The sequence below is a fragment of the Eucalyptus grandis genome, chromosome 5, assembly GCF_016545825.1.
Source record: "Eucalyptus grandis isolate ANBG69807.140 chromosome 5, ASM1654582v1, whole genome shotgun sequence".
NCBI classification, from domain to species: Eukaryota; Viridiplantae; Streptophyta; class Magnoliopsida; order Myrtales; family Myrtaceae; genus Eucalyptus; species Eucalyptus grandis.
The window spans coordinates 31411132-31426301 of NC_052616.1; the positions used below are offsets into that span (position 1 = coordinate 31411132).

Below are 15170 nucleotides of genomic sequence, written 5' to 3' on the forward strand. Positions count from 1 at the left end.
AAAACAAATGCATCACCGATCCTAAATCACATCACATAATTGAACGTACCTTATAAGCCACAGATTAAATACCGACGCCAATATGAGGAAGAGAAACCGATCCTGTTTGATCCGATGACGTCAATTGGCCTTGAAGGGAAGATGGCGTTGCCTTTTTCTCACTGTTTTTCTTTTTGGAGGGAGAGAGGAAGGAGGAACGTATGTAAATGCCAAAAGCTGCGTTCCTCCCTTTCTTTTCTCCCTTATATACATCTCCTCCAAAAAAGAAACATACCCCTTCATCATATCCCTTCATCCATGGGCATTAATCTTGTGGGCCGGGCTTTTAGGCCCAACATGGGCGGATGGGCCAACTTAGGCCCATCACATTAAATAAAACCATCAAATAAGTAGAAAGAGATCACATGTATATATAACAAGAATATATCCCCATAATCAAACGGCATGTGATATTTTAACCCTCTTACATGTAAACTAGATGCGGAATGACATGGATTTGATGAACGGGGTGGAAATGCATGCAAAATAAAATGGGGCTGGCTTATGATATTGATTATAAATCAATCAACAATATGCACAATTAAGGGAAATATATATTTACAATCATGAAAAATGAAGGATCAAGGTAAAATCTTAATTATCTTGAACAAACTCTCAAGGTCAAGGTGAAAAGAGGAAGTCAAATGGAGTTGGGAGAAAAGATCCAACGAGGTGATTTTATGTGATGAAGAGAGAACCGATTGATGGATGTAGGTTATGCATCAATAGGCTGACGTTTATGTGTATATGACGAAAATGTTTAGAATTGACATTGAGAAAGGGATACTAGTAACTATAATAAAAATGAATCACATGACACGGGATGTGAAGGTGTGCTCCGGGTGTGCACTCGGGTGTGTTGCACTTGAGCACTCAAAATTTGCTCAAGATCGTCTAACTCTAACGCTAAGATAAGAAGTATGCGAAGGAGAGGATTTTTAGTTTCTGTATATTTTTGTATATATAAAGAAGGGAACATAAGCTAGTTTTACATGATAAATACAGAAAATAACATGATATAAATATATTACAATGGAGATATATACACAGTCCTAAAAGATAAAATATATCACAATTATTACTGGCAGCATTTCCATTGTATAATACTTGGTCACCTAGCCGTAACAACCGAAATGGTTATTCCATTGACAGTTGAGGCTTCTTGAGTGTGCCCGAAACGATCAAGTTTTTCACTTTTCTCCCAACTGAGAATGCAGGCTGCGATGGTTGGCCGAGTGTGATGGTATCGCCTCCTAAAATATGAACCACGAGTGACATAGCTGGTCGATCTGCTGGGTCTTCCTGAACGCACAATAGACCGACGTGTATGCATTTCAGCACTTCAACTTCATCACATGACTCATTGATTAACGGATCAATAAGTTCCAACGCTCGACCTTCGGACCACAACTTCCATGCCTGTTATTTAGTAAGGAAAATTAACAAGGATAGCTGCACAAAAATCTTCGATTTCATATTAAATTCATATGGTGATTAGGAACATACAAATGTGAGAAGACTTTCACCCTGTTCTTGGAGATGAAAACCATTATTCTTGTGCCCGCTTACTATCTCTAGCAAGAGAACTCCAAAACTGAAGACGTCTGATTTTACAGAAAAAAGTCCTTGCATCGCATACTCCGGTGCCATGTATCCACTAACCAGAATTATGTAATGAAGAGCAATTAGTTGGAAGTAAGAAGCAGAGTAAAGTAAATTTCTATATGGAACTTCTGAAATGAATGTGCTCTATCCGGTGTTGTTGAGAAGATCATCGGAGTCCTTTGTTGGCCTCCTGAATCAGTCAAACACGTAAAGGACGTAGAAAGATATTGAGGGACTTACTAGGTTCCAACAACCCTGTTTGTGTTTGCCTTGTCTTGATTTAGACTGAAGATCCTTGCCATTCCGAAATCAGATATCTTTGGATTCATCTCGCTATCTAGCAAAATATTGCTAGCTTTTAGATCCCTATGGATAATTCTCAGGCGAGAATCCTCATGCAGATAGAGAAGTCCCCGAGCTACTCCACAGGCAATGTTCATGCGCAGCTTCCAATCTAGATATCGCCCTATACTCGAATCTGTCAAAATGAGAGACTCAAATGAGCTCAACTTTAAAAACTAAAATTAACTAGCTCAAAAATTCATTGCATCTGCTAAAGCTCAAACCAAAAAGCAAGGCATCAAGGCTTTTGTTGGGCAAGTATTCATATAGCAAGAGTTTTTCATCTTCTTCCAAGCAGCATCCCAATAATCGGACAAGGTTCCTGTGTTGTAGTCTGGCAATCAAGATGACTTCGTTTTTCAACTCGATGAGTCCTTGGCCTGAGGTTTTTGAAAGCCTCTTAACTGCAATTTCTTTTCCATCTGCCAATGTGCCCTGAAACAGCGTAAAGTCAGTAATGAGATCCCTATCTGAGAATTACTAATGATAATCAAATTCGATTCAGTTCATGCCATGGATAATGGCTTGCCAGTTTGCTACCATTAGAAGATTTTCCCAATTTCCCCATAAATACGTGTTGAGTCACTGAAATGCTTACCCTGTACACAGAACCAAACCCCCTTCCCCAAGTTTACATTCATCGGAGAAGTTTCCTGTGGCTGCTCGTATGATGTCTAATCGCATCAGAGATAATTCTTGAGAACCCGCCAGTCCACGAGAGTTTTCCTTTGAAAACTCTTCTCCAATTTCTTGTCGTAGATGAAGTAACTGAACCTCTTGGCTGTCTTCCATCTCTGAGAGTCCAAGAGTTTAGTCAGGTAAAGGTTAGAAAATGGTCATCCCAATGGCAAGCAAGATGAATTCACTTATACCTTTCTTCAATCTCTTTTTCCTCATAAAGAAAAGACACGAACCCACGATGATTATTAGTAACCCCGATCCTATTACTGAGCTAACTATTGTAATCCATGGAATTCGTTTGAGCCCTGTCAAAAAAGAGAAATTCCTTGCATCTAAACATACCACAAATGGGCAGACTTTTTTTTTCACTGAGTGTAAATAGTACCAAGAACTCGTTGAAAGCAAGAGAGTATGATCCTTTAGATCGTAAAGCAAGTCAAGTGCATTATGATACATAAAACAGCTTATATTGAGAATTAGAAGCAATGGAATGATACCATTATATGCTTATCAATTACAAATTGAGTACACATTTTGAGTGTTCTATGGCTCATACCTTTACTGGTTGCAGAAGGTGCTGGTGCTTGTCCTCCAGGTTCCCCAGCAAAATACATTCGGTACAGTACATAACAACTTGGCTGAAGAATTCTCGCACCTCCCCTTTTAAGATTAAGAGCGGTAGAAAAATTTTTGACAGCAGAAAGCAAGCAACTCTTACAAGCTGACTTTGAGATGTCAGGGGTGCACTGTGCACGCTCATGCAGGGTCACTGAACTTGAGACACTAACGTTTATGGTTGTGTATAAGCTTTCCGAGGAGATCGCATTGTCCGTGACATTTCTCACGAACAAATCTGTCACTTTTGCTGCAAAGTCCTCGTTATCGAAAGTTTGCTCCACAATCTTGTTGAAGGTAACTGAATTGCTCTCAGGGTCGATAACAAAAATAATCGGTTCTGTCTCCATGAAAGAGAAGAACGATCTGTTAGAGTAGCGCAGGAGACACTCGTCGTACCATATGGTTGCCTCTTTCTGTCCTGGACATCTGTCTATGATGGTGCTGCTAGCGTTACGGATGCAAGTCTGACAGAGATCGGAGGCAACATCCCCTCTAAAGAGAAATGGTAAAGTTGCATTAGTAATCACTCATATCTGGATAGTAACTTTTCGGTTGGCATTGGATCACCGTACTTTGGAGGGGATTCCAATTAAGACCAATATATCAGGTCATTATAATTCCTGGTTCCAAGCGAGCCGATTCCAAAGATTATAATGATTGATTTGGAAGGTATTACTCAAAAGTTGAAATTTTTGGTATCTTTGGCTTGTGATTTACCTGCAGAGGAAGAGACCATAAACTTTGTCTGGATCTTCACCTTCTGTTGTGTTGTAGAAACCGCGAATGGGTCCTTTGCTGTAATCAGCGGAGTTGCCCCTGGGGAGGAGGCTGCTGAGGTTGTCCTGAAACTTGCTAGGAGAAGCGTAGTCGCCCCTATCTGCACACCGCTCCTGAACATATGTCTGTGCACCGACAGGAGTGCCTGGGATGAAGAGGATCAGGCATGAAATCCAGAAAGCGAAGGAAATATTTCTTGGTGCATCGATAATCTTTTTTGCTTGAACTTGGAAAGAATGAAACTTCAGTAAGAGTAATTCAAAGACGGCCATGGACTGTCTTTCAATTCAAGAGGAGTACGATAATAAGCAACTTCTGGAGGCCGAGGTAAAGAAATTGACCAAGAACCAAGTTTGCAGCTGCTCTCCCAGGTGCCGGGGTTGGCGAAGACGACTTAGTCCAATTCCCACGTTCATTCGTCAACATTGGCTTCTTCCTGGTGATCCAATTGGCAGGTGTGATCCATTGGCTTTTTTTTTCTCCAGGAGAAATGAAGGGTGACCGTTCCTGGCTTGCCTTACCAGAGGAAAAATCAGGGGAGAGGGACCCAAAAGACCCTATAAAGACCGGCACTAAATAAAAATAAATCAACGAAAGGATTTTTCTGACCAAAAAAGAAAAAAAACCAAAGGTTTTTGTCCCCTCGGTGGATAAAAATCAACCTAAGATACAAACCGAAAAGACCCGACAAAGACTCGGCAATGGTTATGAATCACACGTTCCTCCTCTCCTCGTTCAAGGCTTGGTTGGAATCGCCACACGTGCAGATTCTCTCATAGTCATCCAGAAGCATAGAAATTTTTCGATGTGTGGGACCAGAGGACTATCATCCGGTGAGACCTGCTTGGAAGGAATAGAGGTACATACGTTTTTGGTAGAAAAAACAAGTACGATGCTCCAATGAAAGTCCAGTGCTTGTTGACGAAGACCCGGGACTAAGAACTCGCCAGTTTTTTGAAATGTTGATTTTTGGCTCTTCAAAATCTTACACTCCTTTTATATGTCGACAGCACTCGATGTCTGTTCGAATTTCTTCTAAGTGTATTTTTCTATGCTTTAAATGATTAACCCTTGTTAACATATGCTTCGAATTTGAGCTCAAAATTAAATTGGATTTTAGAATTTAAAATAATAATATAGAAATCCACGACCAAGTTTCGGATATTAGCTTTTGTGACGTCCCAGGCCATCACGTTAGACCCTCGACTATAATCTTACGCAAGGGGAAGAGTATACATTTTTAATATAAGGAAATTTTACTCAAAAACAAATTCCATAATGACGTGCTTTCATTTCATTCATCATAAGTAGGGGTTACAAGAGGAAAAAGACATCTTAACAATTACAAACATAGCAAAATACTATCAAGATGACCTGAACAAAACACCTGGGAAAGTCAAAAAGGTGCCTAACTCATCAACCTGGTAGTTTTCCTCATTCACTACATCCCCTCATATCACGCGTGCCTCGTACTCCATGCCCAAAACATCGCCAATGGGTGGGCCCAAACAACCTCCCATTCACGTTGAGGTACACGGACACAAATCACATCGGGAAAGGATTATGGCATCCATCATTTATCCATACAGTACAAACATAATGAGTCAAAACAAGACAAGAATCTTGATCCTCAAAATTCCTATACACGCCATCTACCCGCACGGGCGTGCCATAAGTCGCCAAGGTGTCACATCCATAGCTAATAATTTGAAAGGAAAAATAAAGGGTGAGCAACAATGCCCAGTAAAGGATAAAGTATGGCATTAAACCACAAGATCTTAACTTCGCTCATTATTGAACATAGCACAAACATATTGAATCATTATAAACATGGACTACATCAAATTGGGCAGCATATGGCATTAATGATATCATGTGAACTAAACAAGCTATTGTCACGCCCCGATCCTCCGAGCGCGTGCCCATCCCTCGGCGGTTGATTAAATAGCGACGTCTCAGGATGTGTCGCCGACCCATTCTTTTTAATACGTATGCGGAAGCGAATAAATAATTCCCGGATAACAACAAGATGTGATAGGAAAGTAGGACCAAAATTTTTGAAAACCAAACCAAGCCACACTTATATATACATACCAAACTATGTCATATACAATTCCAGTCTATAAAACAAGGTTTGTAAAACATTGGGGTTACATAAAACTATAGATCTTCTTCCTCCTCCTTATCCTCATCCTCATTCTCATTGGAGCCTTCAGCTGAATACATTGGGAACTCTGGATCTGATAGATACGGGTCCACCACTAACCCACTAGGAGGATTTGCTGTGCCTTTTCCAAAAGCAATCTCCAGCACATGCACATGTATCTTAGACTTCGGTATGGGACCCCCTTTCTGTCCATCCCGCGTACGTTGGTATGAGCCTCATTAACCCAGACCACGGACTTTATGAGCTCATAGACCCATCCTCGAGGGCTCCATGAAACGGGATGTAAGATACCTGTTCTGTGACTTTCTTCAGTTATCCAAAACACTCAGGAGGAGCAGCCATCTAAGGACCTGAAAATATTATCCCACAACGGGGTGAGACGACATCTCAGCAAGTTCACCCCCTAAGACCCGACTAGGAAGAGAATACACTCTAAGGGCTACCTAAGCACAAACACGAGTCAGAGGACTTACCTTTGCCTTGGTACCTTCTTATAAGTCAGTATGATTCACGAAATCATCGAATCACATCAATAAATCACATCATCACATCAGATTGAACCATCGATCAATCGACTCAGTTGATTCCATATCATCACGACCATTACTCGGTCAATCCAATCAATACCATCTATAAATTCCGATCTCATCGAGGATTGCTCATCAAAAGCTAAAGATAGATAGTACAGCACATCCAAAGCTGATAATAGAATATACTGCTCACCCAAAACTGATATATCAAAGTTCGTAGACTGATATAGTACACTCTCAATGCTCACCAAAAGCCGCTAAGGTATACTGCTCACCCAAAGATGATATATCAAGGTCCGTAGACTGATATAGTATACCGGTATACTGCTCACCCAAAATTGATATATCAATGCCCGTAGGCTGATATAGTATACCTATGATGCTCACCCTAAGCTATAAAGTATACTGTTCACCCAAAGCTGATATATCGACACCCGTAGGCTGATATAGTATACTTGTTCTCACCAATTGAGAATGCCACCATTTTTATCATACCCGATAAATATAATTGTGTGTAGGTACACGGTCGCCCTTAGCTAAAATACAACATTTTCCCATTTGAAAATCCCACTAATTTTCATAGTCCATAAATATTTTTGGCGTTGTAAACCGACGTCCGATATTTTCTAATTAAATACTAAAATATAAAATTTTGGGATAAATACCCCAAAATTACAAATCACGCTCAAATTGCACAAGATAGCACTCAATTCATTAAACAAATCACACCACTACGATTAGCATAAAATTCCGATCACTGGCTATCCCAGTCTAATTTAAAAAAAAATAATTAATTAAATAATTACGGAAAATAATTAATAACTATCAATAAATAGCAAAAATGCACACTTAGGCCGGAAAAGCCTAATTAAATACCAATTCAGGTTTGAAAAATTTCCGAACCTATCTAGGTAAATACTAGAGCTTATATACTTGCTAATTGCACTACTCTAACCACCTAACATGCAATAATGATTGATTAAATTACTAATCATTTCTAACTAACCACATAATCCCTAATTAACTTAAACTAATCAACCTTTAAGCATCATTAACTTACTAAGTATGGATTAGTGAGTTAAACTCACTTGATTAACGAACCGGTTGAACCAAAACGACGGCGAGGCAAAGAGGATCAATAAATTCCAAAATGGGTGCGTCTTTCGAGGTTCGGAAGGGCACCAAAACGGGCCAAACAGTGTTGGCGAGACCCACTCCATTCAGTTCTATGGTTGAGCCGAAGAAGCTGCTTCGATAGCTTGAAGTGGCGAGGATGGTCAACGGGGACTGTAACAGCTTGGACGGGTGTGCAGGCGGGTAGACCGCATCTCCGGCGACTACAACGGCGACGTACGGTGGCCTAGTGACATCGGACAGTTGCGAGTAGTAGCGGAATGTGCAGTTGGAGACGTGGGTAGGCGGGACAATTGCGAGTGGCGTGCGAGCGAGCGAGCAGCTACGAGGGGCGGTCCGACGGCTTGACGGGTGGTTGCGACGGCAAGGGGGGATTGAAGCTCGGTTTTCTAGAATTTGTGAAGCTTCAAGGAGCTAGAAGAGGGTCGATGGTAGCAAGGATAGAGGGAGGGGGACAGCTTTGGCTGGTGGAGGGTCCCTCTTGGCCTCTCTCTATCCTCTTGTCTCCCTTAGCTTGGTCCCACTTGCAAGCTGGCTTCCTCAACCAATTTCCAGCAACCAAACTTCCTCTAGAAGCCTAAGAGGTGGTCCAAAGGTTGTGTCCAAGGGGGGCTACGAATTTTGATTGGATTTTCCCCTAATTGGACTTCAATTCCATCTTGAATCAACTCAATTCGGCCTCTATAAATTCTATTATCAAGTCTTCAATCAAATTTGTATTTTTCTACCAATAGAACCTACTTGTATCCCAATTGCGCGATAAAAAACGGTCCTCTGAATTTTCTGGACAAAAACGGCCCTATGTCAACTTTTCGCCAAAAATCTCGATTTGTAGAAAAATCTTCAAAAAATGAGTCAACATTTTTAAAATGACTTGTGACATGAAAGAACTTTCAATTTCTGAAATCGGATTCAAATTCGCGGTTAATTTTGATTTGGCATGATTTTAGCGTGACCTAGACTGCCGGGTAGCTTTTAGAAAATTTTAGTGCAAATGGCCCGTGGTCGATTTTATTCGAGCCACAATGAATCTCTTGGACACATTGGCGACTCTCGGTAGTCGTAAAAATCTCAAGGTTTCAAATACAGACACAGGGTACCAAAACGACAGAAAAATCAGTCTAGTACCGATTAATAAGAATTTGCAATTTAGTGGAATCATCCATGTTTAACCACACATCTTAGTTGAACTGACCTATCTCTAATCTCTAATCGATCTTTATTGTGCCGTAATGATCTCTGCAGATGAGCACGGTCGATTAGTTGGTTCCTAATTGAATTATCAAGTCTATTGCATTAAAATCCTTTAATAATTTCTCCAGATAGTCTAGTTATTTCAAGAGTGATCAGCTCTGAGAATAGCACTACAGGCGCGTCGATGAAAAGCCCGATTTATTAAATTGAAAATAGGACTGAAAATCTAGGATATCACAGCTATAATGAGTAAAATGCATGAAGACCGCACCATAAGGCATATACAAACTCTAATCATGTGTCACACGGTGCACACGAATTCATTCATGCATCACATGGCACACAACTACATCATCACACGTACTCACATGCCTTATTAATTAATTTCAATGTGAGAACATTTCATATCCACCCTCGAATCGGATTTAACCGAAGATGCTGGTTGGATCTATTCGAGTCACTTCTTGGTTGCTGGCCGGACTTCCAGGGGATGTTGGCCTTAGGCATCTCCCTTCGAGGCATCTTGGTGTCCAAGGGTCACTGGCCTTGTGACTTGAATTGAGGCATCCCAGACCACACAATTTGGGGCATCCCCACTCCCAGGGGGCATCATCGGGATGCTGGCCGATGGAATGTCTCTTAATTTGATTCATTCACACATTTCACCACATCGCAATCTTTCATTAGGTCACACTTTTGACACCACCAACACACACATAAACCACCATACTGCCAAGATCACAATGCATCAGCATGCATAAAATAGAATTGCCCTTCACACCACCTCCATGCCTATTTCACATCATTTTGCACACACAATGAGCACTACTTATGCACAGCCATCAACCATTGGTTCTCAGCATGCCAAACTCATCCACAATCACAAAATATGCATTTTCCAGCAAGTAAAACATAAAAAATAGCAACAAGACCACAACTAGCCCTCACCGGCAGAAACCAAGTCCACATGCGTGGCTCTATGATTAAATCCGGAAACATAACCAAAAGAGTTCAGAAAATACTTAAATTTAAATATGTTATAAAGAACACTTAAAAAAATAATTTTCATGAAAAATGTTTAACCCAGTTCTTTCTAGAATAAGAGAAGTAAATTGCACAAAACAATCACCAAAATTGTTCTCATGTCCAAAAATCACGTTTTATAAACCAGCTTGGTTTGAAATTAAAAACTCCTCCATTTGCTCTAGAATTTGAATATGCTAAATTTCAAGATGTGCTGAACAAATTTTGTGAAGAAACCATTTTAAAAATCAAACCACAAAAGTTGATAAAAATTTGTTGAACACCAAAAGGTCATGGATTCCAGCATAAAACAAGATACTAATTTGCATGCAATGAAGCTGAAAAATCGGTCCTTCAAATCCATAAAATCTTAAGTAAAATATATGTTATAAATGAAGATTTTTAAAACATTTTTCAAGAAGAAAGCAACCTTAAATTCGCAGCACATTTCAACCCACGAAAACAGCAAATTCAGGAGGTTCGGTAAAATAGATCTTAAGGAGAATCCAACCTTAGCTTGTATGAACGCATCTCCTTCGGGTCCTGAAGGTATTGTTGAGATAGGTGCCATGTTTAGCCTCCTCTTGAGTTATTGGAAACTTTGCTCACACTCCTCCGTCCATTCAAACTTCGAGTTCTTCCAAGTTAATTGAGTCAACGGCCCTGCAATCCATGAAAATCCTTCCACGATCTCCTATAGTATCCCACCAAACCCAAGAAACTTCAAATCTCGGTTACCATCATCAGTCTTGGCCAATTTAGAACGGCTTTGACCTTTTTTAGGTCTACCGATATCCCTTTTCTAGTCACCATATGACCTAAGAATATATCTTTGTCCAGCCAAAATTCACATTTGCTGAATTTGACGTACAACTGATGTTCTCTAAGAGTTTACAACATGATCCTCAAGTGCTCCCCATGATCTTCTCGCCCTTTCGAACACACTAGGATATCATCTATGAAAACTATCACGAATCGATCCAAGAATGGCTTGAATATTCTGTTCATTAAATCCATAAAAGCGGCTAGTACATTAGTCAATCCAAAGGGCATAACTAAGAACTCGTAATGTCCATATCTAGTTCGAAAGGCCATCTTAGGAACATCCTCCTTCTTGATTCTTAGTTGATGGTACCCTGATCTTAGATCGACTTTAGAAAACATTGACGCTCCTTGCAACTAATCAAATAGGTCATCGATCCTAGGCAACGGATATTTATTCTTAATCGTTACTTGATTCAGCTACCTGTAATCTATACATAGGATAAGGATCCATCCCTCTTTTTCATGAACAATATTGGCGCACCCCAAGGTGATGCACTTGGCCTAACAAACCCTTTGTCAAGCAACTTTTGTAGTTGCACATTTAGTTCCTTCGACTCACTTAGCACCATTTGATATGGGGCCTTTGATATAGATTTTGTACTAGGTGCCACTTCAATGACGAACTCAACTTCTTGTTCTGGGGGTAGGCCTAGTAACTCCTTAGGAAAACATCGAGAAACTCCCAAACTACCGAAATCTCTTCTAGCTTTACTCTTTCTCTATCTTGATTTTTCACAAAGCTAGATAACCCTCACATCCATTCTCAAGGAGTCGATGAGCCTCAAGTGCAGTAATGAGCGGTAAGGAAGGAGTCACTCTATCTCCATAAAATTCAAAACTAGGGTGATCAAGAGGATTAAACTGAATGATCTTCCTATAACAATCCATATTAGCTCGGTACTTATGAAGCCAATCCATCCCCAAGATCACATCAAAAAATCATAGATAGTTACACACTAGGGTAGATAAAACTATGTCTCTTAACGAAGTGGAGATATTAAGGGGTACTTCCATCTCCCTAGGTCTCATCCTACTTAATTGCACAAACGAGTAGACATAAACAGTGTGTAGCTCTAGTATTGAATAAAGCATAAGCATTTTGGTTAGACAAGGAAATAATACCTATAATGACTGTCTTAGAGGCCTCAACTTCATTACGTGTAATTGCATAGACTCTTTCTTAAGCTAGCGACCTGCGGTTATTTCCTTGTTACACCGATGCAATCGATGATTGTGGTGGCCGTTGCTACTAGGTGCTCCTTTGTGGATAGTCTTTAACCAAGTGATTTGGTTGTCCACAACCAAAATATGCCTTCACAAATTAGCACAACATGCTCACATGCGATCCACCACACACCAGACAAGTAGAACTCTGGCTTCGCGGTCACCTTGATGACTAACTGTTCCATGCCTTCCCAGGTCCTCCAGTCCAACTTTTCTTAGTCAATGAGAATGAAGGTCACCCAGCTTGAAAGGGTCTCTTGTCATAGTGGAAATTGCTCTGACTAGCTTGATGGATTGGTCTCGCCTGATGGGTTACTAGGGTCACTTTCGTCACAAGCTCCTATTCCACTAATTGAGCACGCTCGTACAATTCATGATAATCTTTCAAGTTCGGAGGCACTAGATGCCTACGAATGTCAGGCCTCATACCATTCAAAAATCTCTTGGCTTTATCCTCCTTGTCCTCAACTAACTTGGGAGCAAACCTAGAGAGCTCAACAAACCTTGCCTCATACTGATCCACCGTTAGGTTATTTTGGGTTAGCTGCATAAACTCCATCACCTTCTTGTCTCTAGCACAATCAGAAAAGTGCTTTCCAAAGAAAGCCCAAACAAAACTAGCCCAAGTCACCTCAGCACCTTTGGGGAATACTTTGTTCCCTTCATTGCCTTCAACCAATGGTAAGCATTTCCTAAAAGTTGGTACTTCGCCAGGGATACTTTTTCCACATTCATGCAGTTCAACAATGTAAAACTCTTTTCCATCTCATCTATCGATACCTCAGCCTCCAAAGGGTCTCCCAAACCAGCAAATTTTGATGGTTTCAACTTAAGGAATTGTTCAACCAACCCTTGCATTCGGCATTCACCGCCCTGCTGTTGTTGTTGAGTTTGTCTGTCCGTCAGGGCTTCTACATTAACAAGAGCTTGCAAAATCCCTTCCAATCTAGCCTCTGTCCTTATAAGGGATTCACTCGTGGCTGTCCTTTACCGGTTCCTCTCCCTCTTGAAGGACCAACCATTCTACAAATCAGTCACTAGTTATTAAGTGATTGAATACCCTAACCAACTAATAAGTAACATAAGTTACTAATACCCTATGAGTAACCGAGGTTACTTGTTCTTTACAAAATAGCAATACAACAAGCACAAGTGATCAATGTTTTAGTGTGTGGGTCCTACCTTCTTCCACCACTAGCACACCTTATCACTCCATGGTTAACCTATAGCTCTGATACCAACGTAACTGTGATGTTCCAGGCCGTCATCTTAGACCCTCGACTATAATCTTTCATTATTATTACACAAGTGGAAGAGTATACATTTTTAATATGAAAATTTTACTTAGGAACAAATTCCATAACGACATGCTTCCATTTCATTCATCATAAGTAAGGATTACAAGAGAAAAATGGCATCTTGACAATTACAAACATAGAAAAATACTCATCAAGATGACCCAAACAAAATACCCGGGAGAGGCCAAAAAGGTGTCTAACTCCTCTACCCTGGTTGTTTTCCTCATTCACTACATCCCTCCATACCACGCATGCCTCCTACTCCACACACAAAACATCACCAACAGATGGGGCCAAACAACCTCCCATTCACGCTAAGGTACACGAACACAAATCGCATTGGGAAATGATTAGGGCGTCCATCATCTATGCAGACTATACACACATAATGAGTCAAAACAAGACCAGAATCTCCATCCTCAAAGTTCCCATACATGCCATCTACCCGCTTAGCCGTGCCATAAGTCACCAAGGGTGTCACATCCATAGCTAATGATCTAAGAGGAAAAATAAGGGGTGAGCAACAATGCCCAATAAAGGATAAAGCATGGCATTAAACAACAAGATCCTAACTTTGCTCATTAGTGAACATAGCACAAATATAGTGAATCATCATAAACATGGACTACATCGAATAGGGTAGCATACGGCACCAATGATATCATGTGTTGTAGATTTCAAAGGAGAATGGAAGACCAACTCCACCTCGTCAAATTCGCATACAACAACAATTATCAATTGAGCATCGGAATGGCACCATTTGAGGCATTGTATGGACTTGCATGTAGAACGCCCGTCTGTTGGGATGAGGTCGGAGAAAGGAAATTATGGGCCTCGAGCTTGTGCAACAATCCGTGGATGCAGTCCAGATCATTTGAGAAAGGTTAAAGACAGCTCAAAGTTGCCAGAAGAGCTATGTGGACAAACGATAAAGACTTCTAGAGTTCCAAGTTGGTGATCACGTGTTCCTTAAAGTGTCGTCAAGGAGAGGTTTGTCTCATTTTGGCAATAAAGGGAAGCTAAGCCCCAGATTTGTAGGACCTTTTGAAATTTTGGAAAGAATTGGAACTTTAGCTTGCCAATTGGCACTACTACCAAATCTTGCCTAGATTCATAATGTGTTCCACATTTCCATGCTGAGAAAGTATGAATCAAAGCCGACACATTTGCTAAGCTATGAAGAGATCTAAGTGGATGACAAACTGACTTATGTCGAAGCCAAATGCGAGTCGTGCATAGAAAAGAAAGGGTGTTGCGCAACAAAGTCATTCCCTTGGTCAAAAATGTCTGGTAGTATCATGGCACCGAGGCAATGACATGGGAAAGCGAGGACATTAGGAGGAGCCAATACTCCTATCTATTTGAGGAAGTGGTTGGTTTTGCAAATTTCAAGGACGAAATTTCTTTGAGGGGAGAAGAGTTGTGACATCCTCATTCCGACCCGGTTTTTCAAAATGAAATTATTCTGGTAAGTGATCATCGACGAGAGTGTCTTGAGGATTGATAAGCCATGAGGGCATCAAAAAGACCATTTAAGGGCGAAACCTCGGTTTTTCATCAGCAAGGGCATATGAGTGTAGAAAAAGTGGAAACGGGTTAGGGACGATGACCTATTGGGCTTGAGCCTAAGTGGGCAGCTCAAGACCCACACACCCAAGGGGTGGGCGACCAAGGGAGGCCCATGGGCCCCTAAAGCCCATCAAGCCCTTTTTG

The 15170-nt window shown here is 40.8% G+C and overlaps 1 protein-coding gene across 1 annotated transcript; it reads right to left on the reverse strand.

Moving 5' to 3' along the window:
* Window positions 1-2195: 2195 nt before the first annotated feature.
* On the reverse strand, window positions 2196-4488 carry LOC104444865 (putative cysteine-rich receptor-like protein kinase 9). Its single transcript, XM_039313028.1, has 6 exons — window positions 4404-4488; window positions 4003-4207; window positions 3224-3777; window positions 2859-2972; window positions 2585-2780; window positions 2196-2421 (listed from the first exon to the last, which is right to left on the reverse strand). Exons 1-6 carry the CDS (start codon window positions 4486-4488, stop codon window positions 2346-2348), a joined length of 1230 nt encoding a protein of 409 aa, XP_039168962.1. The 3' UTR covers window positions 2196-2345.
* Window positions 4489-15170: the final 10682 nt, after the last annotated feature.

What these genes read in the sequence shown, in the direction of transcription:
- LOC104444865 (XM_039313028.1), bottom strand. Translation starts at nt 4,488, where the DNA reads ATGTTGACGAATGAACGTGGGAATTGGACTAAGTCGTCTTCGCCAACC. An exon ending in ACCTTCTGCAACCAGTAAAG is followed by an intron (nt 2,973 to 3,223) that starts GTATGAGCCATA and finishes CTTTTTTGACAG; the next exon opens with GGCTCAAACGAATTCCATGG. An exon ending in GAAAAAGAGATTGAAGAAAG is followed by an intron (nt 2,781 to 2,858) that starts GTATAAGTGAAT and finishes TTGGACTCTCAG; the next exon opens with AGATGGAAGACAGCCAAGAG.